Source organism: Vicugna pacos, chromosome 1, assembly GCF_048564905.1.
Source record: "Vicugna pacos chromosome 1, VicPac4, whole genome shotgun sequence".
Classification (NCBI taxonomy): Eukaryota; Metazoa; Chordata; class Mammalia; order Artiodactyla; family Camelidae; genus Vicugna; species Vicugna pacos.
In genome coordinates this window covers 121,661,662-121,685,165 of record NC_132987.1, presented here as the reverse complement: position 1 = coordinate 121,685,165, position 23,504 = coordinate 121,661,662, and the positions used below count along the sequence as shown (strand labels likewise).

At 53.6% G+C, this 23,504-nt stretch overlaps 1 protein-coding gene across 3 annotated transcripts in view; it reads right to left on the bottom strand.

Annotated features, from left to right (window-relative positions):
- Positions 1–8,750: 8,750 nt before the first annotated feature.
- The window catches only part of UBASH3A (ubiquitin associated and SH3 domain containing A), a 39,491-nt gene continuing 24,737 nt past the window's right edge, over positions 8,751–23,504 (bottom strand). For 2 of the 3 annotated variants that reach the window (XM_072938555.1, XM_072938626.1), the window contains exons 9-14: positions 21,587–21,709; positions 19,301–19,393; positions 15,094–15,238; positions 14,217–14,323; positions 11,534–11,643; positions 8,751–9,200 (exon numbers count right to left, since the gene is read on the bottom strand). In XM_072938555.1, coding sequence (XP_072794656.1) covers positions 9,063–9,200; positions 11,534–11,643; positions 14,217–14,323; positions 15,094–15,238; positions 19,301–19,393; positions 21,587–21,709 — 716 coding nt within the window. In that variant the 3' untranslated portion in view covers positions 8,751–9,062. The remainder of the gene's footprint in view (positions 9,201–11,533; positions 11,644–14,216; positions 14,324–15,093; positions 15,239–19,300; positions 19,394–21,586; positions 21,710–23,504) is intronic. The other variant, XM_072938667.1, reaches the window with a different exon arrangement.

Below are 23,504 nucleotides of genomic sequence, written 5' to 3'. Positions count from 1 at the left end.
AAGCTCTGTTATTGGGTGCATAAATGTTTGGGGCTGCTATATTCTTTTGATGAGTTGACCCATTAATTATTATTAAATATGACTTCTTTATCTTTGATAACGGTCTTTGTTCTGTAATGTTTAATATTAATACATCCATCCCAGCTTTATGCTGAATAGAGTTAGTAGGGTATATCTTTCTCCATTCTTTTACTCCTAATAATTAAAAACATATATACAAAGAGGTCTCATGTAGGTAGCATACAATTAGGTCTTCATTATTTACCTCATCTGTTGATCTATGCTTTTTAATTGGCATGTTTAGACTATTGATATTTAATGGTATTATTGACATGGTTAGGTTTCAACCTGACTGTTACTTTAGTGCGGGTTTTTTTTTGGTCTTCTTTTGAATTATTTTTATGGTTCGTTTCATCTCTTTTGTTGGCTTCTATGACGTATATCTTTGTCTTGTTTTTTAGCAATTGTTTTAGGGTGTATAGCACACGTATTTACTCCTCACAGTCTGCCTTCAAGTGCTATTATAGCACAAGGACCCTACAATATAATCTTTCAGTTTCTCTCTTCTCAGCTTACTGTTGCCCTATGTTTGAATTCTACAGATACTATATCCTACATTGTTATTATTTTTGTTTTCATATCTCATAGTCTCAATAAGAATAAATATTATATACTTAAGTGTGCAGTTATCATTGTAGGTTTCGTTCAGATTTCCATCTGGCATCATTTTTCTTCTGCTGAAGAATTTTTTAATACTTCTTGTAATGTGGGTTAGCTGGTGATGAATTTTTTTAGCATTTTAGATTTGATAAAGTTTTTATTTCACTTTTATTTTTGACGCACATTTTCACTGGGCATAGAACTCTATGTTGACAGTTTTTTCCTTCAGTACTTAAAGATGTTACTCCACATTCTTCTCACTTACATTGCTTCTGACACAAAGTTTGTTGTCATTCTTAAATCTGTGCCTCTTTAAGTTGTGTATATTTTTACTCTACCTGCATTTAAGATTTCTCTTTATTCCTGGTTTTGAACAATTTGATCATATTCTTTTCTTGTTTAGTTTTCATTGTATTTCTTGTGCTTAGAGTTTGTTGAAATTCTTGGCTGTGGGTTTATGGTTTTCATCAGATTTAGAAACATTTTGGCCATTGCTTTTCAAAAATACTTTTCCTTTCCCCTTCTCTTGCAGGGACTCTAGTTGTTCGTATACCAGCCTGCTCACTGTTACTACCCCTCACTGATGTTTGTTTATTTATTGTTAGTCATTTTTCTCTCTGCTTCAGTTTGTTTTTTATTGCTATGTGCTCACATTCACCAGTCTTTTCTTCTGCAGTGTCTAATTTACCATAAATTCTATCCAGTGTATTTTTAAGCCTCAGACATTATAGTTTTCATCTCAACATTTTGACTTAAGTAATTGCTCTGCTGAATAATTGAAGTTTGCCATCTACATGTCTCTGGGTTCTCTTTGTGGAGCTCTCTTGTCTGGTACTGGTTAGTTCGTGCTCCCTTGTCTCTGCAAACTCCCACCCCATCTCCTCTACTCAAGGAGTCTCCTGGGCTCACCCAGGTTCTCCCTCCCTGTACTGTGACCTGGAAATCCTCTCTCCAGGCAGTAAGATGGGCAGCTGTATGGCCTACCTTTTTGTTTCTCCCTCCCAGGGTTCACTGTCCTCTGTTGCCTGATGTGAAATACCTTGAGAAATATTGTGTCATATTTTATCCATTTCTGGCAGGAAGAAAAGCCAATCGGGTAACTCCAAGTTGCTTAAAGGCTGATTTCCTGTCTTGCAGTTTTTTGATTATATATCTGCCGTCATTAATCCAATACTGAGTGCAGGGTTTTATGGTATTTCTTTAAAGACTATTGGAATTTTTCTTATCTCATAGTTTAGCTATTTGAAGATCAGCTTGATTTTTTTGGAGTCTTGTTTAAGTTTGGCTGTAGCAGGTCTAAAGTCCCCTTTTGCTCTAGGGTTGGCTTTGCTCCACTGCTACTGAGATGTGACTCATGCCATTTGTCAATTTATTGCCTCTGAGCTCCTTATCCACATTCTTCTGCACTGTGATGATGGAGCTTGAAACATTTCTTCTCTTCAGTGAGCGCAATATTGAGCTCTGTCAGCAGAGGGTGCTGGAGGGAAATTCAGGAGGAAGGAGCTTCTTTTTCTGATTCTGGCATGTTGTCTTTTTTTTTCTTATACTGAACACCGTCGGTGGTGACTGACCCAGTCTGATGACCACCTGGATGTGGCCCTCCAAACATAGACTCCATGCACACCAGGTTTTATGCCATCTCGTTGGCAAATGGGTTTCCAATGCCCCAACTCTCTCTGCACACTGGCCCACCAGCCTTGGCCTGTCTGTACTTGGAGGATGTTTCCTGTTTCCACGGTTGCTGAGAACCAGCTCAGATTTGCAAATTCCAGCAAAGTTATTTCCCATCCAGTGACCTGCAAATACTGTCTCCAGTGATGCCTGAACCCAGCCGTGAGGAGGAAGACCTCCTCCTAAGGTTGTCCATTCTTGAGTATTCTCCCTCAGCCTTAAAACGTTCTTTAGAATTCTCTTTTCGTCTTTAGAGTTACGCCCTTATTATAGTTAATCACTCTTTATATTAAACTTTTTGCTCAAATTACTGAGTAGTTTGTGTCTCCTGATTGGACCATAACTGATATGTAAGGTGTTTTTTTTTGCCTCTATTAAATGCTGTATGTATTCAGTGAGGTCTCTGTACTCTGGCTGGTTGGCACTTAAATGTCCCATACATGTGTAAAGCTTTGCCAAGCATTTTGCCTATAGTCTTGTGACTATTCATCGCCTGGCCTGGTGGGGCTGTACTCTACTCACGCTCAGACTGGTGTCCGCCAGAGACTCAGGGGGCCTCCATGAAGTCTCCAGGCCTCTTTCTCTGCAATCACCCCCCTCCTGGATACCCTGTTCTACAGTTTCCACCTGCCTCATCTTCCCCAAATGTCAACTTTTGTCTCCTCAACTCTGTAAGGTCTCAGGGTTCTGTTTATATTGCCCCTCCCTGCTCTGTGGTTTGGAAATTACTTCTCGTAGGAAGCTGCAGTGGTCTTAAGGCTCATTTCCATTTCCTTCCCTTTTCAACATCACAGTCTTGCACTGCCTGTTGTGCAATAGCTGAAAAAACTTGCTTCATGTATTTTTGGCCAGCTTTCCAGTTGTTTATGGTGAGAAGAAAAACCCCACAACGGTTCCTTCTGCGCTCCGAGTCACTTTCCCCCAATTTCACTGTTGACTCTGGACCTATATTTTTCTAACCTGGTGCCGTCTCTTCCCACCGGGGCCCCACCGCTTACAAGGCTGGCTTGGGAAGCCACGTCTTCCACTTACTCCCGCTCTAACACCGAGATGGTATCACTTGCTCTTCTTATTACAGGCAAAAATGGAAAGAATAGAAAGCGATTCAGGAAAATAAGCAGCATTCTGTGAAGCTACTATTATTGGGCATCCGGGTCTTTTCAGGAGCCATTCTTTGACTTGCTTTTCCCTTCTAAAGTGCTCTGGCTTTCTGATTACAGCAAATTACTATTTTCCTTTTTTTTGTATATAATTCTTCTACATCCAAGTGCATACAAAACACAGATCTAAGTCAGGTTTCTAAGTGCCATTTCCTGCTGTCTTGGCTTTCACAAAGCCCCACGCAGAGCCACGGAACACCCCACCTCTGCGCTCTCCAGGGCCAGGCAGAGGAGAGCATCTAGGTAATAGTGCGACTGGCTTTCTTGGTAATCCGAATAACAGAGCTCTCAACCCAAACTGAGATCGCTGTGTTGGAGGCGTTATGCCGAAACTTTCTGTTAACAGCCTTGCTTACCCTTTCCCTACAACAGTCCTGTGAAGATGCTACTAATGCATGTTCATATTTTATAGGTGAGAAAATAGAGGTTTAGAGAATTAAACAACTTACTCCAGGTGCGAATGCAAAATACTGCAGCCATGTCAGTAAACAAAGGATGCTGCAGCCGTAAAGTCATCAACCACCCCGACAGTGAGCGGAGGGAACCCGGGACGCAGACAAGCAGGCAGCCCGGCCTCTGCAGCCACTCTCAGCTGTGCCCCCTGAGGGGACGCAGGATGGGAAAGAACAGGACCCTGGCCCTAGACAGCCAGGTGCATATAGAGGAATGTTTTCAGTGAGCCCAGAATTTTGCACCTTCCCACACATAGAAAAGCGCTAAATTCTTTAACTTGAGATGTCTGGTTTTCTTTAATTAACGACAATCTTTCGATGTTCTGACTACCTGGCTTTTGTTATAAAAGCTCCTATATATCCTGGCTCCTCCCCTCCTTCTTCGGAGCCACCCCTCAGAGCCATCTGAGAGGCTGTCATCCCAGCTCAAGGGGTTCAAGTCCTCAGAAACGTTCACGGAATAGCACTGTGCATCTATCTCGGCAGACACACGTCACAGAGTAGGTTAGTGTCGGGCCTGGGCTCGACTTGGAGTTTTCTGACTTTAAACGTGTGCTCCTTGCAGCTACGCTGCACTGCCAGGACCTAAGGGCCAGCCTGGGCTACGTCACCTGCTCTGAAGTGACTTTTGGGCAGATGCGTCACCCACCCCAATCACGGCTGCAAACAGCCAACTCCAGGTCCTGCTCTATGCTCTACACGTGCCAGGTGGGACAGACAATCAAGAATCCTACAGATGCCAAAACAACAGAAGAGGTCCCAGCCGGGCGGGGCCGCGGCTCTTCTCTCCGCCCTCGCTGGGTAGTGGTGGCAGGGACCATCATGGGGTGGGAGCCTGGGGTGAGCGCTTGGCCCCGGAGCAGGCTTGGCCCAGCTCATCCACACTCCCAGCCCACAGCGCCTGTGGTCCCCTAGTGTGGCTGAGTCAGCGGGGTCGGGGGTCGGGGGTGGGGGTGGAAGCAGGCAGTAGTTAGTTGAACAGGGAGGCTGGGTAGAGGGAGGGGTGGGGCTCCCTCCCGGCACAGTCCCCGCAACCAAGTCACCGGCTGGATGGGGAGCCCAGAAGAGACACAACCCCGGGGGGTGCTGGGAGCCCACTGTCTGCCCAGTGCTCAGCACACAGCACTGGCCCGGCTCTTCTTCTGTCTTTCCTCCTGACCTGGCCCCTTTCTGTCCTTCCCCTTTTTGTGGATGAGACTGTTGCCTTTCTCAGCAGGAAGTGGGCACCAGCCTGAACCATGTGGCTGGGCTGGTGCCCACAGGGCAACCGAAGCGTCTTCTCACCAAAGCTGACCCTCTCCCAAGAGCGGCTTGGGAGAGCAGATTTTAAAATTCTCAGGCATTTTTTAAATCAACTGTTGAAATGCTGGTGGCTCAAAATTGGCCACGATGGGAGCATTTCCCCCATGGAAACTGACAAATACTGCAGACACTTCAGATCAGCCCCTCTACGCTCACAGCTAAGAGGACGACCCTTCCTCCAGAGCAGAGGCGGGACGCTGTGACCAGCCCACCTACCCTACTGCAGTGAGCCGGAGGCTCAAAGAGGTCATACCTGAGGCCAGAAGGGGGCAGGGCATAGCTGGTCAGGAATGCTACAGCAATTAACATCAAAACGGTGGAGGGTTCAGCCCCCAGGAGGCCTTGAGGCTCAAGGTGGTGGGAGATCTGACTTCTAGAAGAACTTGAGCTTCATTATGCACTCATTGTAATATATTAAAATGGTAAGTAACATGCCCACAGGCGCCATGACAGCTCCAACGCTAGCTAGCCACGGAAGGTCTTAGAGTGGGAAATGGCCATCTTCCTGGGACTCCCAGCCCCTTCCCCAGGCTACTTAGACTGGTCCTTCCACTTATTAGCATGTGAAGACACTGAGCCCCAAAAAACTGGCAACACAGTGCCTTGCTGCCCGCGCCTCCTCCCTCTCTCCCATTTTGGAGACGACTCGCACTTGTCTATGGAGTGTGCACCTACTTTTACTCTAATGTGAGCACTCAACTCCCCACACCTTGTGGTCTTTTTCTTGCCTTTCAATGTGTCTCTCTAAATAAATCTACCTTCACTCAACTGTGGCTGGCTCTTGAATTCTTTTCTGCGCGAAGCCAAGGGCCCATACTTCAAACGAAGCCTGGGACACGGCCCTTCTCACGCCCCACATCCATTTTTCCTGCATAAGCATGACTTAAGGACAGACTCGGAGCTCAAGCCCAGGTCTCCTGAACCCAGTTTAATTCCTCTAAGCAATGCTGTTGTTGATGTTCATAGATGCTGAGAAATTAGTGTCTCCTTCCCTACTGGAAACTGCTAATTGCAATTCCATTAATGTGTGAGCAGCCACTGTCTGCTGGCCCTTGGGGTCTGTGGGGAGTGGGGAGAGTGGGCAGGGGAGCTGCAGAGAAGATTCCTCTGTATTGGGACCCAGCACTGGGTCCAAGGACTCTACAGTCATTTGGTGCCCATGGCACACTTGCAAGTTCTGGACTTTGGTTGGATGACTCCATCAAATGGACTAAAAGACCAGAAACTAGGTGGGGCTTGTTCATCAGGACCTGGCCACCAGGATAGAAGGACCCACTCGATGGAGCATGTCCACCCCTCCGCTCTGCTCCCCCTCCCACCCTCCCAGGCTCACGTACCTGTTCACAGGGCACACCTGGACTTCCTCGTCCTCCGACTCACAGAACCCTGCCCTTCAGCGCATCACAAGCTGCTCACCTCAAGACAGGGACCCGTTTGTTCTGACATTCACCTCCACAGGAGCACGTACACCCAGCAGGGCCCCACGGGCGCGCGCGTGCATGTCACGGAATTCTCGAGGGCCTTGACATAGCGTCACTGGTTTACAGGGCTCTCGGCATCCTGGGGACGGAGCACATCAGCGGTCCTCAGCTGGGGTGATTTTGCTCCCCGAGCACACTGGCAGCGTCTGGAGACAGTTTTTGTTACCACAACGAGGAAGAGTGCTACTGGTATCTTACTGGGCCCAGACGAGGGACGCTGCTAAACATCCTGCAGGGCACAGGACAGTCTCTGCAGCAAAGAACCCCCTCCACCAGGGTCGATAGTGTGGAGGTCAGGAAACCCTGGGCTACATGAACAGAGCAGGTTTGCAGGTGAATCACTGTCACAGAGACGACTGGCTACCACCCCCTGCCCGGGTCCCCAGGCTGGTGGTGAACTGGCACACGGTCACTATTGCACTCTTTGAAAGAAGCAGTGGTTAGTGACAGCAGACGACAGAACAAGGCCTGTCTCCATGGCGTGTAGGTGGCCGTCTTCTCCCCGTGTCCCACGGGGCCACCCCTCTGTGTGCGCATGTGTCTCCGTCTCCTCTTGTAAAGACCACAGCCATCTTGGATTAGCACCACTCCCAGTGACCTTGTTTCACTCTCGTCACCTCTTTAAAGGCCCTCTCTCCAAAAAAAGTCACTCTCTAAAGTGCTCAGCGTTAGGACTTAGGAGTTTTGCAAGGGACACAAGTCAGCCCTAAAGTTTACCAGCTCAAATTTGGTTCTAAAATCAGACTTGCTTCCGTGGAGGAGTATGATTGCTCTGTCTTCTCAGATAAACACAGCAGAGTGTTTGTCAGGGCTCGGCGGCCCCCGACCCCCGCGGCACGTGCTCCTCCGTCAGGCGCCGGCTCGGCCCCTCGATTTCCTTGCAGCCCAGCCCAAGGCCGGCCACCTCCTATCTTCCGAAAGAGCCACAGTGAGGTTTATTCTGGAAGCTAAGAGTGACAGAAGTGGGCTTTTCTGCCACTGCAGCAGAAGGGGGGCTGGTCAGAACCAGAATCACAGAATATAAAGAAAGCGGTGTTTCCTGCATCCTGCACCTCGAGCTCTGAGATGCGAACCCCCCTCGCTGTGCCTTGTAAATCCTCATCAGCAGCCCAGCAAGGAGGAGGTGGCTGTCTGCCCCTTCATCGCCCAGGGGTACGAGACCCAGATGCCTCACCTCTGAGAGGGTGAATCTGGACATCACGTGGACCACCCCCAAAGAAGAGACCTCGATTTAGACCTCGTTTGCGCCATTCCTCAAGTTTCTATTCATCATCAGAATTAGCAAGGTTGATGTGGCACCAGGGTGTCCAGGAGAGAAAACAGGGGGATGGGGGGGCACCTCCAGGGACGATGGTGCCCCCCCAACCCCCGAGCACTTGGAGGGCTTTTTTTTTCTTGAGCAGGGCCGGGGTGAGAGGACACCCCTGGGGTCCCTCATCCACTGCCTGGACCAACTTTATCAAACTCAGGGCATCACTGAATTCACACCATCTCTGGAGGCTTCACTGCCCTGGCGGGGGGAAAGGGGGAGTCCTTTCTCTGGTCTCTCCTTCCTGTTAGTTGGGGCGGGACCCACTCCTTCCATTTGTGAAGCGCCCATCCCTCCTCCTCTAGCCTGAAGGGGAGAAAAGGAGAAGACAATTGAGACCTAGTGAAGCGGGAACCCAGACCCCAACACCCGGGCCTCTATCTGAGCAGCCCTGACATGCCTTGGAAGGACTGGGGGTGCGGCAGACTGAAGAGTGGCCCCCAAGATGTCCCCACCCTCACCTCTGACCTGTGAGTGTGCTACGTCCCAGGGCAAAGGGGACTTGGCAGATGGGATTAAGTTAAGGACCTTGAGGCAGGAAGGTCTTCCTGGGTGTGTGGGTGGGTTCGGCAGAGCCCAGGGACTCACAGAAGGGAGACAATTTTCTGCCTCTTTCTGCCTGTGTGGACGTAGCCAGAGAGTGATTGAAACAGAAAAAGGAAAAATGATAGGGAATTTGATGATTAAGAACGTAAAAAATAAAGTGGAGACATCCTTATGGGGAGTGTGGGGTGGGTCTTTAATTCCTGGAAACCTGAGTCATGGCTCCTCAGCTGCCCCCAAGCCACATGGCGGATGCACGCGGTCCAAGGTGGCATCCCCACAGCCAAGCTCGTGGGAGGACGGGCGTGCAGACGGCAGGCGCCACTGCGGAAGCGGCCGTTCCTCTGCATCTGAAAGTGCGCTCCGTGCTTCTACAAATCGCATTCGGGGAGACTAACGGTCCCTTCCAAATGACAGTGTCTTACAGCCTCTGCGAAGAGTTCAGCCTCTTCGTTGTGACATTATGCGAACAGAGAGGTGGCTCTTAGTTGCCCTGGGTCCAGCTCCTCCAGTTAAACCCTGAGTTTGAACCGTGAGTCAGCATCTTCACCGGAGGGTTCACCAACTCCCATTTGCCTTCCTCTTTATTTTCTTCACAGAAGCACATCCCCAGAGAAGGGACCTGGAACACAGTTCAATCACTGATGAATATTTTACACCAGGTCAATTGACTGTAGACGCGTTCTAAAACCAGCTACACCCCGGAGGCTCGCGTGACGTACCCTCTCTGGCACCGCTGCTTAAACACAGGGCCAGCGTCTCACACACAGTCCTCCACAGGGGTGCTGCCCTGCCCCTCCCACGGGCAGTGGCAAGTGTCTGCAGACACTGTCCTTCGTCACAGTGTGTGTGCTATTGCATCTAAGGAGTAGAGGCCAGGAATGCTGCTACCACCCCAGACACACAGGACAGTCCCCAGCACAGCAGGATTCTGCCCAGATGTCAGCAGTGCGGAAGCTGAGAGCCCCATCTGTCTACTGACTGCTTGAAGAGTGGCTTCCATTCTCAAATTTAGCATCACAGAAAGATACAGGGATTGCATTTGCAAACCCGAGATAAAAGCACGAAGTGCAACTTTAGCCCTCGGTTCCCTCGTCTGTTAAATGAATGGTTTGGAGCAGACCTTCTTCCTCAGGCTTTTTGTTTGTTTGTTTACGAGCTCTGCTCTCCTTTTCCCCCTTCTCTTTTAAACGTCTAGAAGTTTCTTGGTCAGATGAAATTTGCAAGCACTGCAACCTGCGGGGAGGACCCAAGGGGGCTGGTGTTGACTCAGCGACATTCTCTCCCTCTGTTCTGAGGGCCTGGGGGCCGGGGTGGGCGTGGTGGGGGTGGGCCCGAGCGTGTCCACCTTCCGCTGCCCCGCCGAGGCCCGCCGGCAGAGCCCGCGGAGATGTGCGTTTGTGACGTGCACAGGCAGGCCCCGCGTATTTGGGGCTGGGCAGGGGTGGACACTGAGCCGTCAGCATAAGGAAAGTGGCAGGAGTTTGGAGGGTCAAGGCTGGCATCTCACGGGGGAGGGTGCCAAGGGTCAGGTGAGCGCGTGGGAATTTGGCCACAAAGACAAATGAGTTTTTGGAGCAGTGTCAACATGCAGCTCTCAGGCCGTGGCTGGTGCGTGCAGCACTGCTGTCTCTGTGGATGATGGGGCTCCCAGGAGAGCTGAGGGCTGTAGGATGTGGTGCAGGAACGGAAGATGTGGTGACATTTGTGGGAGCAAGAGGACACTTACGGAGCAGCTAGTGCTGGGGCTGACCAGGAGCACCCCTCAGACAGTCTCCCCAGTGTCTCCCCGTGTGGCGAGGGTGACCGAGCCATGCATTTAGACAACGGTCAACTGGTGGCCCAGGAACCGGAAGGGCTCAGGGATATCTGGGTCATGACTGGGAAACACCACTGTGAAGACACTTTGGAGGGGAACACACATTTCTACGCAGGTCCAGAGGGGACAGGAAGAAGACTGGGCATCCTCGGGTCTGCTGCCTGGGCGTTTCAAGCACGGAAGCACTTCGTTTCTCATGCACCCCGGGGGAGGGAGGAACGTGCTTCCTCCAGCAGGGCAGGGAGCGGCTGAGACCAGGCGCTTTGCACAGCACAGAGCCGGTGCTGGTCAGGCTCCTCTGCAGCCCCCAGACCCCTGCGGGGCTCAGCGACACCTCGCTACCCACTCCTGTGGCCGGCGGTGGTCCCACGGCCAGGTCAGGGACCCACCCTCCATCACAGGGGTTGTCTGCACCGCTGCACTCCCAGCCTCAAGGTCACAGGTCTGCTGACTGATTAGTTTGATGAAAAAGACAAAGGCAGAGGGTGATCCAGTCCTGAGGAGATTTTCGGGGCAGGGGCAGGAGGAGGTCTGAGTCCTGAGTCTGCCCGCCTTGGCTCATCTCACTAGCTGGGTAAAAGCCACCCTGCTTTGCTGGGTGGGACGCACCGCAGGTCGGTCCAAAGGGCCCGGTATTCTCTGCACATCCGCCACCCGCTTGCCTTTTCAGCAAGTGTTTCCACGGCCCCGGCCCAGTGCCGGGTGCTCTGGCCGCTACGGCCTGCCCTCGTGTTCTGTGGTGACTCCAACGGCGAGAGGGAGGGGCTCCTTTCCATCCAGCAGCCCCGAGTCCCCAGAGCCAGCCAGCCAAGCAACTGTCCTTTCTCTCCCTATTCAAATCACGGACTCCTCGCCGGGCCATGTACTTAACCCCCAGAGCGGCAAGGAGTTACCACGGGAGCTGATTTCTAAATTCCTTGGTATTGTTTTTCATATCATCTTGGCAGCAAATGGCCAAAGTTACTATCAAGGTGCCAACCTCTCCCGTCAGCCTCCTGCATGTTCTCGGGGGACAGGCGGGTCCCTGCTGCCTGGGATGTCAGGACACTTGTCTCCATCTTGAGGAGGGGGCATGGCGACCCCAAATCCTCAGGCTGCTCGGCTGTGCTGCCCAAAGAGAAAAGAGGGGCGCGTACCTTTCTCACCAGCTGGGCGAAGTCCGCGCAGTCCCGGGGCGGCAGCTGGAGGAGGGGGCGGGTGCAGGAGTCCAGCGCCGAGCCGTGGCCCACGATCAGGGTGACGCCCGCTGCGGGACAGAGCACATCTCAAGGTCAGAGCAGGCGCAGAGCGTGCCTCTTATTAGACGGGGCCCCCAGCGTCGTTGGGTGGAGCACGTGGTGGTGCCGAGGCCCTGAGAGACCTGGCTGGAAGCAGAAGTAGGCGTGGCCGGTTGGAGCGCAGTCCGTGCAGTCAGCCCGTCGGTGCGTGAGCTCTTCCGAGCCTGTCACGTCCTCACGTGGGCCGGGGGGCTGGAGGGATGGCACGGCTGTGCTCCAGGCCGCCCTCCTGTCCAGGCCTCGTCCTGTGAGCTTGAGAATTATCAGCTGGTTGTTACAACGGGCCTTGGAAGACTCTGACTTCAGAGAAAGCCAGGAGTCCAGGGAGGGGCGGGCCTCCCTCGGGTGACAGGACGTGGGGCCAATGCTGGGACAAGGCCGGGCTTTGGGGGTTAGACCAGCCGAGTGAGTCAGGCAGACGCCCGAGGCCAGACCCACTGAGCTGCCTTAGGGGGAGATCAGAACACAGAGCTTCCTTTGAAAGCCAAGGCTGCGGCAAACCGGTCACGTTGCCTCTCCTGCGACTGTTACGTTCTCCCTCGGTCGACACCCAGACGGAAGCCCCCATCCGCGTCTCCTGTGTTGTTTCCCATCAATGTCACACTCATGTCTTTGGCCCCAGAGTCATGATGCGGCTGCCAGGAGGCTGCTCTGGGAGCCGGACACGCAGGCCTGACCCCCGGCCCGTGCTCTCCAGTGGGATGACTTGCGCACACGGCCTCTCAGCGCCTCTGGGCTTCAGAGTCTCGCGGCGTAAGTGGCAGAAACGCTTCAGATCACCCAGGAGGGCGAGGGCGAGGGCTTAGCAGGTGAGGCCTGTGAGGGGCCCGCGCCAGGCAGTCGGCAGGCGTTCGCTGTCACCCTCCAGCCCCGCTGGATCTTCTGTTGCTCCGTCTGCTGAGCCACACGGCCCTCTCCTTCTCGCCTTGCTCACACCCTCCTCCTCCTGCTGGGCTGTCCTCTCCCTCACAGTCCTCCTCACTCAACCGCTCAGGTGCTGCACCCTGAGCGCCCGGCCACGTGCCACAGCCACAGACGGCTGGGTCTGCGTCCCTGCAACCAGCGGCCTGTGGACGGGGTTCTGCAGACACCAGAGGTGACGAAGCCATGCTTCCACCTGTGTGTCCAGAAGACCTCACGACTGTAGGGAGGAGCTCGGAAGGGAGGATCGTCCACAGACGCTGAAATTCAGCCTGGGACGGCGGAGGCTGGAAATGGGATAGGCGGAAAGAAGTAGGGTGGGGCCCCAGCGCGCAGGAAAGGCTCTGAGTTCATTCTGCCCCCCAGTGTGTGAGTCTGATGATTAACCAAATGGCACTAAGGTGTGGTTTCCCAAAGCTCCCTCCCCAGGGTGCCCATCAGGCAAAGCAGGCAATGGGGACCTCCTCGTGGCCGGGGTGGGTGGGGCGCTGGACACGCCCAGGTTTGGGGTCTCGAGCGGGTACCCCACGGTGTATGGGAGGGGGCCAGGGGTTCAGCTCTCCCTGAGGTCCTGGTTCTCGGGGCCCTCCGTCCCCTGAGCCCCCCGGGACGAGGGGTGGGAAGAGCGCAGGTGGGGTGAGGGGGCCGGGGGTCTCTCACCGACTCTGCCTGAGCTCGCCTTCCTGTTATTTAATATTCCAGATGCTTGCGCCCCTTTCTCCCCAAATATTCAACCCCCTGAGGGGAGAGCACGTGTCTTCTTCACTTAGATTTTCCCACGATGTTTCATCTGGCGCCCGACGCACCGCTGATGTTCAGAGCACACTCGCTAACTTCAGTTTCACAGGACTCGTTTTTCGTGTTTTACCTTGGACACCTTCACACAGACCCAGGGGGCCGATGCGCCGTGCACCCCGTGCACCCGGCGTGGAGCCCCAAGAGCTGCTGCTGCCTTGCTCGCCCTGTGTTGTCTGTCTGCTGCCCCAGCCCCCTTTTCCAGGAAGTATTTTTTTTTAGACATTTTTATTGAAGTACAGTTGATGCGCAATGCTGTGTAAGTTACAGGTGTACAATGTAGTGACTCGCAATTTGTAGTTCTCCTCCGCTGGGGGTTATCATAAACCGCTGGCCAGACTCCCTGCCGCACGGTATATACTTGGAGCTGGTTTTACACCTGCTAGTCTGAACCTCTTACTGCCCCCCATGCGGCCCCTTGCTCCTCCCTCTCCCCACGGTAACCGCGGGTTTGTCCTCTCTGTCTGTGAGCCTGCTTCTGTGCTATAGTCACTAGTTTGCTGTATGTTTTAGATCCCACATGTAAGTGATGCCACACAGCATCTGTCTTTCTCTGCCTGACTTATCTCACTTAGCTCAGTGCCCTCCAAGTCTACCCATGCTGCTGCAAACGGCAAAGCCTCATTCTTTGTATGGTTGAGAAATAGACCATTGTGTGTAGTGCGCATACACCGCATCTTTACCGTCATCTGTCGATGGACATTTAGCGAAGTATTTTAAAGCGTATCCCAAACACAACGCCGTTTCACGGGATACACCCCAGTTCGCATCAGTGAGACCCCAACCCCCAGGGGTTGCTGGGGCCCGAGGACAGCAGGGCACTCACCATCCTGCGGGCAGGCGCCGACGATCTGGCCCATGCTCACCGCGCACCTGTGCACGAAGTCCTGGTAGCTCTCGGCCGGCAGGAGGGAGGCGAGGGGGAAGGCCGGCCTAGGGCAGAGCGGGGGCGAGGCTGCTGGCCGGGTCTGCTGGCACTGGGGGCAGAAGCAGCGAGACGACTCTGCCTCCAGGCAGGGCTCATGGGCAGCAGCGAGCCTCGGTTTTGAGCTCAAAACTGGCAAAAGGCTGCTGTGGGGGCTCCAGTGTCCCTTCTCCCCGAGCACCAGACGGGCTAGTGACGGCAGAGTCAGCCATGGGCAGAGAACGACCAGGTCCTCTGGCAGACAAACTCCAGCCCGGCTCCCTGACCCTCTTCTCAACAGGCCCGACCTGTGGGCTTCGTGTCCAACCTTGGGGACGCAGTTTTAGCAAGAATCCTGCTAACTCAGTTTAGCCAGAATCCGCCACCCCTGGTATCTGATCACACAGAATATCTGATCAAATTCAGCTCCCTCCACACCCCGGGGGATGTCTGACCCCTGGCCCGCCTGTGGCAAGGATGTTCTATGTGCCTTTAGCAAGAATCACCATATTCTCCCAGGATTTCCCTTCCCCCACCCTGCTCCCAGGCAAAAATATCCCCACTTGGCCTTGCATGTGAATCCAATCTCTCTTCCCTGCCGCAAACCCCCATTGCAGTGGTCCCTCTTGAATAAAGCCTTCCCCACAGTCTTTAACAAGCGTCATGGATAAGTTTTCAATAAGAATGAGAAAACCCCAGCAGCAGTTGCCATGAGACCCCTCACCCGCAGCCCACGTGGGACCCCTCACCCGCAGCCCACATGGGACCCCTCACCCGCAGCCCACGTGAGACCCCTCACCTGTAGTCCATGCTGACGTTGAAATTTGCCTCTTTCAGCTCTTCCAAGGTCATGAGGGTCGGGGTGTTTTTGCCAGCCTCCCATTTGGTCCATTCAAAGATTCCGGGTTCCACTCTGATCTTAATTTTTTTCTCCAGTTTGAGCTCTGGACTCAACAGAATACAGACATTTATCAACCTCAGTGTCCATTTTGGCCTTATGTCAATGAGTCTCTTCCTAGGTCTAAACCAAACCTTTGGAAAAAATGCAGATTTGTTGTTGAATGTTGTCCTGTGATTACGCACAGCCAGGACATTTCTCAGACAAAAGCCATGGGCAGCTGGAGGCTATCAGATGGGTGAGAACCCCGCTGTCCATCAGGAAGGGACAGAGTCTCCCGGGATCTGGGAAGTGCCCCACTGCCCGTCCTTGCGTCAAGGGGGACTTGGCCAAACCAAGACCCGTGGGAAAACAGCGAATCATGGGGCTTGTTAGTCCCAGGGAAGCGCCGTCCTGGTGGACGCTTGCACCGGCCTGGCAGAGCTGAAGGGGGAAAGGACTCACCTTCTGGAGCATTCTAGCCCTCACGACTCGCCCTTCCCTGGCATTGTATACCTTCACTAAGGACCCATAAACTAAAGCCGCCTCTTTTGAGTGGTGGAAAAGAGACCTTAATGGTTTTGACTGAAATGGAGAAAAGGACATTAAATGCAAATGCTCGCAGTAAAATCAATCCCCAAAATGCATTTCAGGTCCAGGAAATGGGTTCCTTTGTCAAGCATGTTTAGAAAGGACAGTTAATAACCTATCATGAAAAGGAATCGGAGAAAGAATTTACATATACATGCGCAACTGAAACACGATGCTCTACACGAGAAATGAACACAACGCTGTAAGTCTACTATGCTTCAATTAAAGCAATTTTTTTTAAAAAGAGAGTTAAGCCAGGTTGACGGGGCTCCTGGCGTCTCCTGCAGCCCATGAGGGGCTCGTGTCCACTGGGCACAGACAGCGTGAGGAAAGAGTTTGGAGAGTTTCCCAGATGACGTCGGCCCCTCCTCCTGTCCTCTGCGCCCCCCTTTGGGGAGCGGTCCACCCGGACATTGCCTGACGCGGTGCTGAGATGAAGGTTAACATTCTAGAGAAGCAAGATGGTCAGGCCGGGGGGCGCGTGAAGAAGGCTGGGTGTCCTTGCTTCTCTAGATTGACACACAGCTTCTGAATTTACGCTCGTTAAACCAGCTTCATCACCCTCATCATCGCATGCAGAGTAAAAGTCAGCGAGGGGTCACATCAAAGACATTGACATGATCACTGTCAGAACACATCATGGGAGCTTTTTATTTTCTATGCAAGAGACCCAGATAATAGAAGTCAGAGAAATTGGAACAGATGTGTTCCTAACGAGGGACCAGGAATAATGACAAAAAAAGGGTGAAGTTACGAAAAATGTTTTTGAAGCTCTCAGTTATATTCTTCTAAGGCCAAAAGAATATTCCTTCTCTCTCTCTCTCTCTCTCTTTTTTAATAATATCTTGTGGCCGTGGTTGGGAGGTTGGGTGGGCGAAGGGAGACTGAGCGCATCACTTCCTGACGGCGTGGGAGGAAGTCATCCTCAGAGACATCCACCTGCTGGCCTGGCTGGACACAGGCCATCTCATTGGCCACAGGTGGAAATCGAAGTGTTTTTTTAGGTTAGTGGAAAAGTAGCAGCTTCCTGGGTCGGTTAGAACTAAATGAGCTCATTAAACGGCGGGTATGAAGGCGGGAGAGGGCGGGGGAGATTCGAGGACGTGCCTGTCACCATTTATCATGTATCCGTGTGTGTTTCTTGCTTTCTCCTCTCCACCTCTGATTAGGACAGTGGTTGAATTAATTACAAATATATTGATCCTAAGCTATCTAGGGATAAATTCACTTCATCTCCAGTTTGCTTTGTTCCATCATGTTTACTAATAGAGCTATCAAATGGAAACACTTCTAGAGCAAACACAGCCGAGAAGGCTGGCCCAGCTACCAGGGGAAGCCCCGGCCTTCAGGTCACCACTTCTGCTCTCCCCATCACCTGCGACCAGGGGCAGGGCTGGAGGAACCACGCCTCCTTTCTTAGTCCTTCCTGAACAGAGTGGGGCCATTGATCGATCTGGACACAGAAATAGGGAGTCTGACACCAGTGGGCCTTTGTTTCCTGGGCGGGGGTCACTGCTCTGCAAAAGTAGCGATGGTACAACCTCCTTTCAATCTCTGTCCCCCAGCACTAGACTCTACCACCCTGCGGCTGAATGAAACCCCAAGGGGAGTGTGAGTGTGTGTGCGTGAGTGTGTGTGGTCGGGGAGGGAGTGAGTTGTGTCCAGAGACGCCGTTTTTGCCTCAGGGCCCCCCCTCAACCCCGTGCCATCCTGAAGCCGCACACTGGGGGTCTGGGTCCTCCCTGGTCTGTTTAGCCGCTGGGCTCATGCTTCACCTGCACTCGGCTCCATCCTGCGTCGACAGCCCTGAGTTGCAGGGAAACAATGCAATTACCATGTGAACCTCAACTTAGGAGGGCCATGGGCGTTTCTCAGGCTCAGGGACCCAGAACACTGCCAGGGGCGTGCAGGTGAGAAACGACAAACGGGGGACGGCCTCAGGACGATATGCAGAGACACGTGGAAGGGGACAGGGATGAGATGGACTTCTCCCCTCACAAATCAGCACGTGGCCAGGAAACAGCACATCTCTCAGAAGGCAGGAAAGGAACGGACTGGCCACCAGCCTGCAGGGGTCCGGTGCAGGATCAGGCCCATCCCTGGGAGGGATTCCAGACCGCATGCAGACTCGGGAAGGCGCTTCATTAGCGAGGACACACCGGGGCTGGGCCGGTGCATGGGCTGTGGGTTCACTGTCCTTTCAACAGCTCCTCCCGTGAGGGTTTCAGCCCTACTGGTGGCCCTCTCTCTGACACTGCTCTAGGGACAGTGCTCAGCGACAGCATTATCTGCAGGATGGGCTGTCCAGCAGAAGCCTCCTGGCTCCTGGTCCCCCTCCTCCAGTGACGTGGCTTCCTCCCTGAACCTGACCTTGTCATTACCAGCAGCTGTCACCCTCTCTATGCTCAGTGTCAGCCCCCCTCTGTCTCCAGCCGGCCCTCCCCTCTTTGCCACTGCGTCTCCTTCATCCTCCAACTCCAACCTTCTGCCTGGAAGCCCAGGGTCTCACTCCGTGGACTCGCCCTCCTCCCCCAGCCTCTGCCTCCCTCCTTGCGCAGCTCAGGATCTCCGGTCAGTCACCGTCGCCATCCTGTGCACACCCTCACTCCCTCTCGCCCCTTCTGGCCTCATCACGCTTCCTTCTCAGACCCGTCCAGGGTTAGACCCGGCTCTTCCTGATTTGCCCTGTCCGTGCCTGGGGGACAGCCCCAGTCCAGCTGACGGGTCTCAGTGTAAAGTCTCTGACCTCTGTGTAAGCTCACTGACCTCAAGCAGTCGCCTTGTACGCCCCATCCGTGTCCTGGCCTGGCTCCCTGATAAGTACGTCCTGCCTGCAGACCTCCAGCCGTCCCTCCCCTTCCTCACGCTCAGCTGGTGAGCTGACTTCCTGTGTCCCCAAGAGAGCGGAGGCCAGCCCCCTCCTCCACACACGCCCACCTGCTGCTCCTGCATCCACGCATTCTGCCCTCTGTCCCCTCACTGTGGAGGGGGAGCTAGCTCACGTGCCCTCTTCCCCACACACGGAGGGGTGGGGACAGGCATAGACAGCGGGGCAGATCCAAGTCCTTCGGACCAGGCTGCCCTTCTCTGGCAGGAACCGGCTTCTTCCGGTTCCGCAGAAGGGTGCACCACTGGCTTCCCGCCACCCAGCAGCCTCTGACGGCGCTGGACAGCTCCCGGAAGCCGATTCCCTGGCCCTGGGGGGCACGTGCTTTAGGCTGAAGAAGGGGTCACAGCAGTTCCCAGCTCTCTGGGTTTCTGAATACCCCTCCCTAGATTTTTTATTTTAAACACATGGCAGAAGCAGGCCAAAGGCAAAATTGGGATGGCCTGGCCCCGGCACTCGATTCCAGTCCTGATCCTCCAGAAGTGCTAATGGGCTCAGTGCCCGCTAGCAGGTCACGAGTGCAGTGCACGACCATCTGGTGACCTTATGTGACCATCCAGGCCACTCACACAAGTCTCCCCTCCGCTCACTCCCCGTCCCCTGAGAGAAGAGTCATAAGGTCAAGGCCACACGAGATGCTGAGGCACTGACCTTCCAGGATGTGCTTGGCCGTCTGCACGCAGCGGAGGGCGGGGGAGGTGAAGACACAGGTGACGCTGATGCCGCTGTCCAGGAGCGCTTCCCCTGGAAAAGAGCCCGTGGAAAAATGGCCTCATAACTGACTCCCACCCCACCATGGTGGCAACTCCGATGAGTGGCTTATCCCCTGTGATGGGCAGGGTCTCAAGTGGCTCCAAGATGCCCGCCCCCGGTGCACACATCCTGGATAATCCCCTTGAGCGTGGGTGGAACTGTGACTACGGTGAGCTGGCACTGCCATGACCGGGTTATGCTACACAGGGGAAAGGGAATTATCGCAGGTGGGCCTGACCCATCCAGGTGTGCCTGACGCATCCAGGTGGGCCTGACTCATCCAGGTGTGCCTGACCCATTCAGGGGGACCTGACTCATCCAGGTGGGTCCATCTGAAGCAGAGGCTTCTCCGGCTGGTCACAGAGAGAAGTCACAGAGATTCAAAGGGAGAGGGATTCCATGTGCAAGAAACTCTCTACTGCTGGCTTCAAAGAAGGAGGCACGTGGCAAAGAATGTGGGTGGGCTCCAGGAACCCACGCCCAGCAAGGCAGTGAGGACTTCAGTCCTACATCTGCAAGGATCTGAATTCTCCCTCCAGCCTGATGAGTGAGGAGCTGCTTCCAGGAGGCTCCAGTGGGAACTCAGCCCAGCCGGCACCTTCATTTCCAGGTTGAGACCCTGAGCAGAGACCCCCGCCACACTGTGTTTGTGTTTCTGACCCACAGAACCAAGAGCTGTGGGTGGGTGCTGTTTCAAGATCACGGTGACCTGCTCGGCAGCGATGGAAACTCCAGACCCCCGAGGCTCATGGAAGGATGAGCCCGTAAACCACGTTTCCTGATCTTTGAGAAAGAAGGGGCACCCATCAGCACAGAATCTGCGCAGCATCAATGCCAGCAAGCCGCCCTGGTGCCGTTGAAGGCTGGCGTGTCTCCCTGAATTCATACGTAGGGGCCCTAACCCCTAGTGCCTCACAGTGCACCTTCTTTGGACGTAGGGTCTTTAAGGAGTTGAGCAAGTTAAGACGAGGCCATTAGGGTGGCTCCAATCTAATCTGACTGGTGTCCTTATAAACAGGGGACATCGGGACGCAGAGACAGACATGCACAGAGGACACAGAGAGAGGGCGGTCTTCTATAAGCCAAGGAGAGAGGCCTGGAACAGCCTCCTCTCACAGCCTCAGAAGGAGCGTCCCTGCCGATACCTTGATCTCGGCCTTTCAGACTCCAGAATCGCGAGACAACACGTTTCTGTGACTTAAGCCTCTCCATCTGTGGTTCTTTGTTGTGGCAGGCACAGGAAACAAATGCAGAGGCCAGCAGCTGCCCACATGTAGACCCATTCACATGTGCCCCCACGGGGACTGCGCAAACATCCGGGTGAGGATTCAGGCACGAGACACAGAGGTTTGTTACAGAAGGGTGTGCTCACACACACACACATGCACATGGACCACGGTGTGTGGTGCAGGAGGGAGCCCAGGCGGGCCTGGGGGGGTCACATCTACCCGTGGAGGTCCTAGCTGTGTCACTCTCCCAACTCCAAGCTCAGGGACTGCACATCGGTAGCTTGAAACCAGCCATGGGGTGGGCACTGCGTTCACACCGCTGACATCAGCAGGTGCTGGAACTCAGGGCACCCCCGCCCTGCCCCGGCAGCTGCCAGCTGAGCACTGACCGCAGCCCTGGGTGAGGAGCCGGCGGTGCGGGCCCAGGGTGTCCCTTCAGTTAACCAGTGTGTGACTCGGGAAGCCCAGTGTCTTCCTGATTCTAGATTTGAGTTTCTTAATTCATAAAATGAAGACCAGATGGAACAAAGTGACCTCCTCTGTTCCAGGAGGTCAGTCACGTGGAGCCAGAACCCCAGACAAAACAAAAGCCCCAAGTGACAGATTCTGGAGTGAAACCAAAGAGAGGCTGGCTTTTTTTTTTTTTTTTTTTTAGTATTTTAAATGATATCCTTAATGCACAGGGGTTGTTGGTTTTCTTCCTTCCCTCTCTTGTTCGTTCCTTCCTCTCATCTCTCCCCACTTCCCCAGCCATCCATTTCTGGGTCAGATCTGAGCTTCCGCTTACGAGTTATGTGATTTGGGCAACTCACTTAACCTCTCTGTGCCCCACCTTCCACATCAGCAGAGTGAGGGTAAGGCTCGTTCTGACTCAAAGGACACGTCTCGAGGGCTCAGTGCACGTTAGTGACCATCATTGCTGTGACAAGGCTACTAGAAGAAGCCCCAGACATACCTGCCATTCTGGACTGGAAAATTCCACAAGACGACAATGGTGGGTCGTTTTCAAAGTCTTTGATTCCACAGCTCCGCCTGGGCAGACTGCGAGGGAAGTTGAGGTCTGGCCGGTAATATCTCCCTAAGGCGTAAATAAGCTACCGAGTTAGCGCCGATGTGTCCCACCAAGCTCTCAGGAGCACGCCCCCCGCTAGAAACAGGGCAGTGATTTCATCGTTGTCAACATTACTTTTTGTTTGTTTGATTTTTGTTTTCTCCTCTAAAAGTTCTGTGATGTGGATTCGGTTTCAGGAGAAAATCTGACCTGCTACGCACACATTTCCTCAAACAGAGACAATGTGTTTTGGCCACAGGAACCACAAAACCCCTGTCCTCTCATGACCCCTCCCGGAGATCCTGATTAAGAACCAGGTGTGCCCATGGCTGATAGAGCTTAACTTGGTAAGAATCTCAAATTGGCATTAATTAATTAGGTGACATTCGACCCATCCCTGTCGCTTTAAGGGGTCACGCTGCCTCCGGGATGGAACTCAGACAGCCAGAGAGGGTCCTGCTCCGTGCCTCATTCAGCCAGTTGCTGGAAGCAGGACTGCGAATCACGGGGCTTCCCTGGGACTCCCCCAGTTCACCCATTCAGAGGCTCAGAGCACCCTGGGTCACTTTGAGTTTGACCTTGAGCTCTGAGATCCGATGGTCTGGTGCAAATCCTGGTATCATCCATTACTAGTTGTGGGACTAGAGGCGACTGACTTAGTCTCTCTTATCAGTCAAAAGGGGGAAATGATAGATGTGTCTGAGTGAGTCGGTGGGTTAAAGCCCAGAGCCCTGAGCCCAGCTCAGAGTAAGCGGTCAACGAGAGGTAGGTCTGCTCTCACCCTCAGACCATCGGTTGTCCCTGCGGAGGACACTACGCCGTGCCAGCGCTTCTCGTGGCCCCCCAGCGGCCGGTCCTCCCATCAGAGGCCACCCTGCAGGTCTTGGTTTTTAGGTTCCATGCAAGATTTTTCTGGAAGCTGACTCCCTGGAATTTCCGTTGGCAGAGATTTTGAACCGTAAGCGTAAATGAAGTGCCAAAGCGTTAGCTGTGTCCACAGGGAGCGGTGGAATCTGTTCTTCATTTAAGGAGAAGGGCCACCACTTGTATCATATTCTCAAAGGCATCTGTGATTCGCAAATGTTTGCCCTCATCGACTCTTTATCTATGGTTTCCGTGTGAGGCAGAGAGCAGAGCTCAGAAGCAGAGGGCACCTGGGGGAAGGTCAGATCCCGCAGGGAGAGGGTCCGAGTGAGCAGGGCCGCGTGGGGCGAGCCCCGCCGGGGAGTGAGAGGCCATAAGAGGGTGTGGGCGCTTGGGCCAGACGTGAGCAGAAGTGAGGAGGGACTCTAGAATCCGAGGAGGGGTCAGCAGTGCCCCCAAACACCCCGTGGTAATTCACCGAACGATGCCGCTTGGAGACTCCAGACCAACTAGACCATCAGCATCCACTCCATCGGGGCTTCCCCGCCTGGCGAGACACCGCCAGCGGCTCCCTTTACCCGGGGAATTTTCATGACTTTTAATATTTCCCCTTAGATGTGCCTCGATCTCCGGTATAGAGGACCGAACACTTTCCTCTTTTCATGAAGCCCAGTCACTGTCCTTGATGTCGGTTGGTTGGTTTGGCTCCCAGACCACCACCGCCACCACTGACGGCTGTGCCATTTCAGACTGCAGTTTCCATACCCGTTTTACTGCAGGAAAGTTCCTTACAAGTCCTTGAATGTCAGTGCATCCTCTGATCCACCTGCGTCTTCCTCGAGCCTTTGTGCCTCTACCTGATTCTGCTTTGTGCTCAGGTCTGTGGGTTCTCGGAGGTGTGGCCGTGATCTAACCTGCTCAGAACTTCTTGTGTGCGCTGGTCGTCTATCTGCTGATG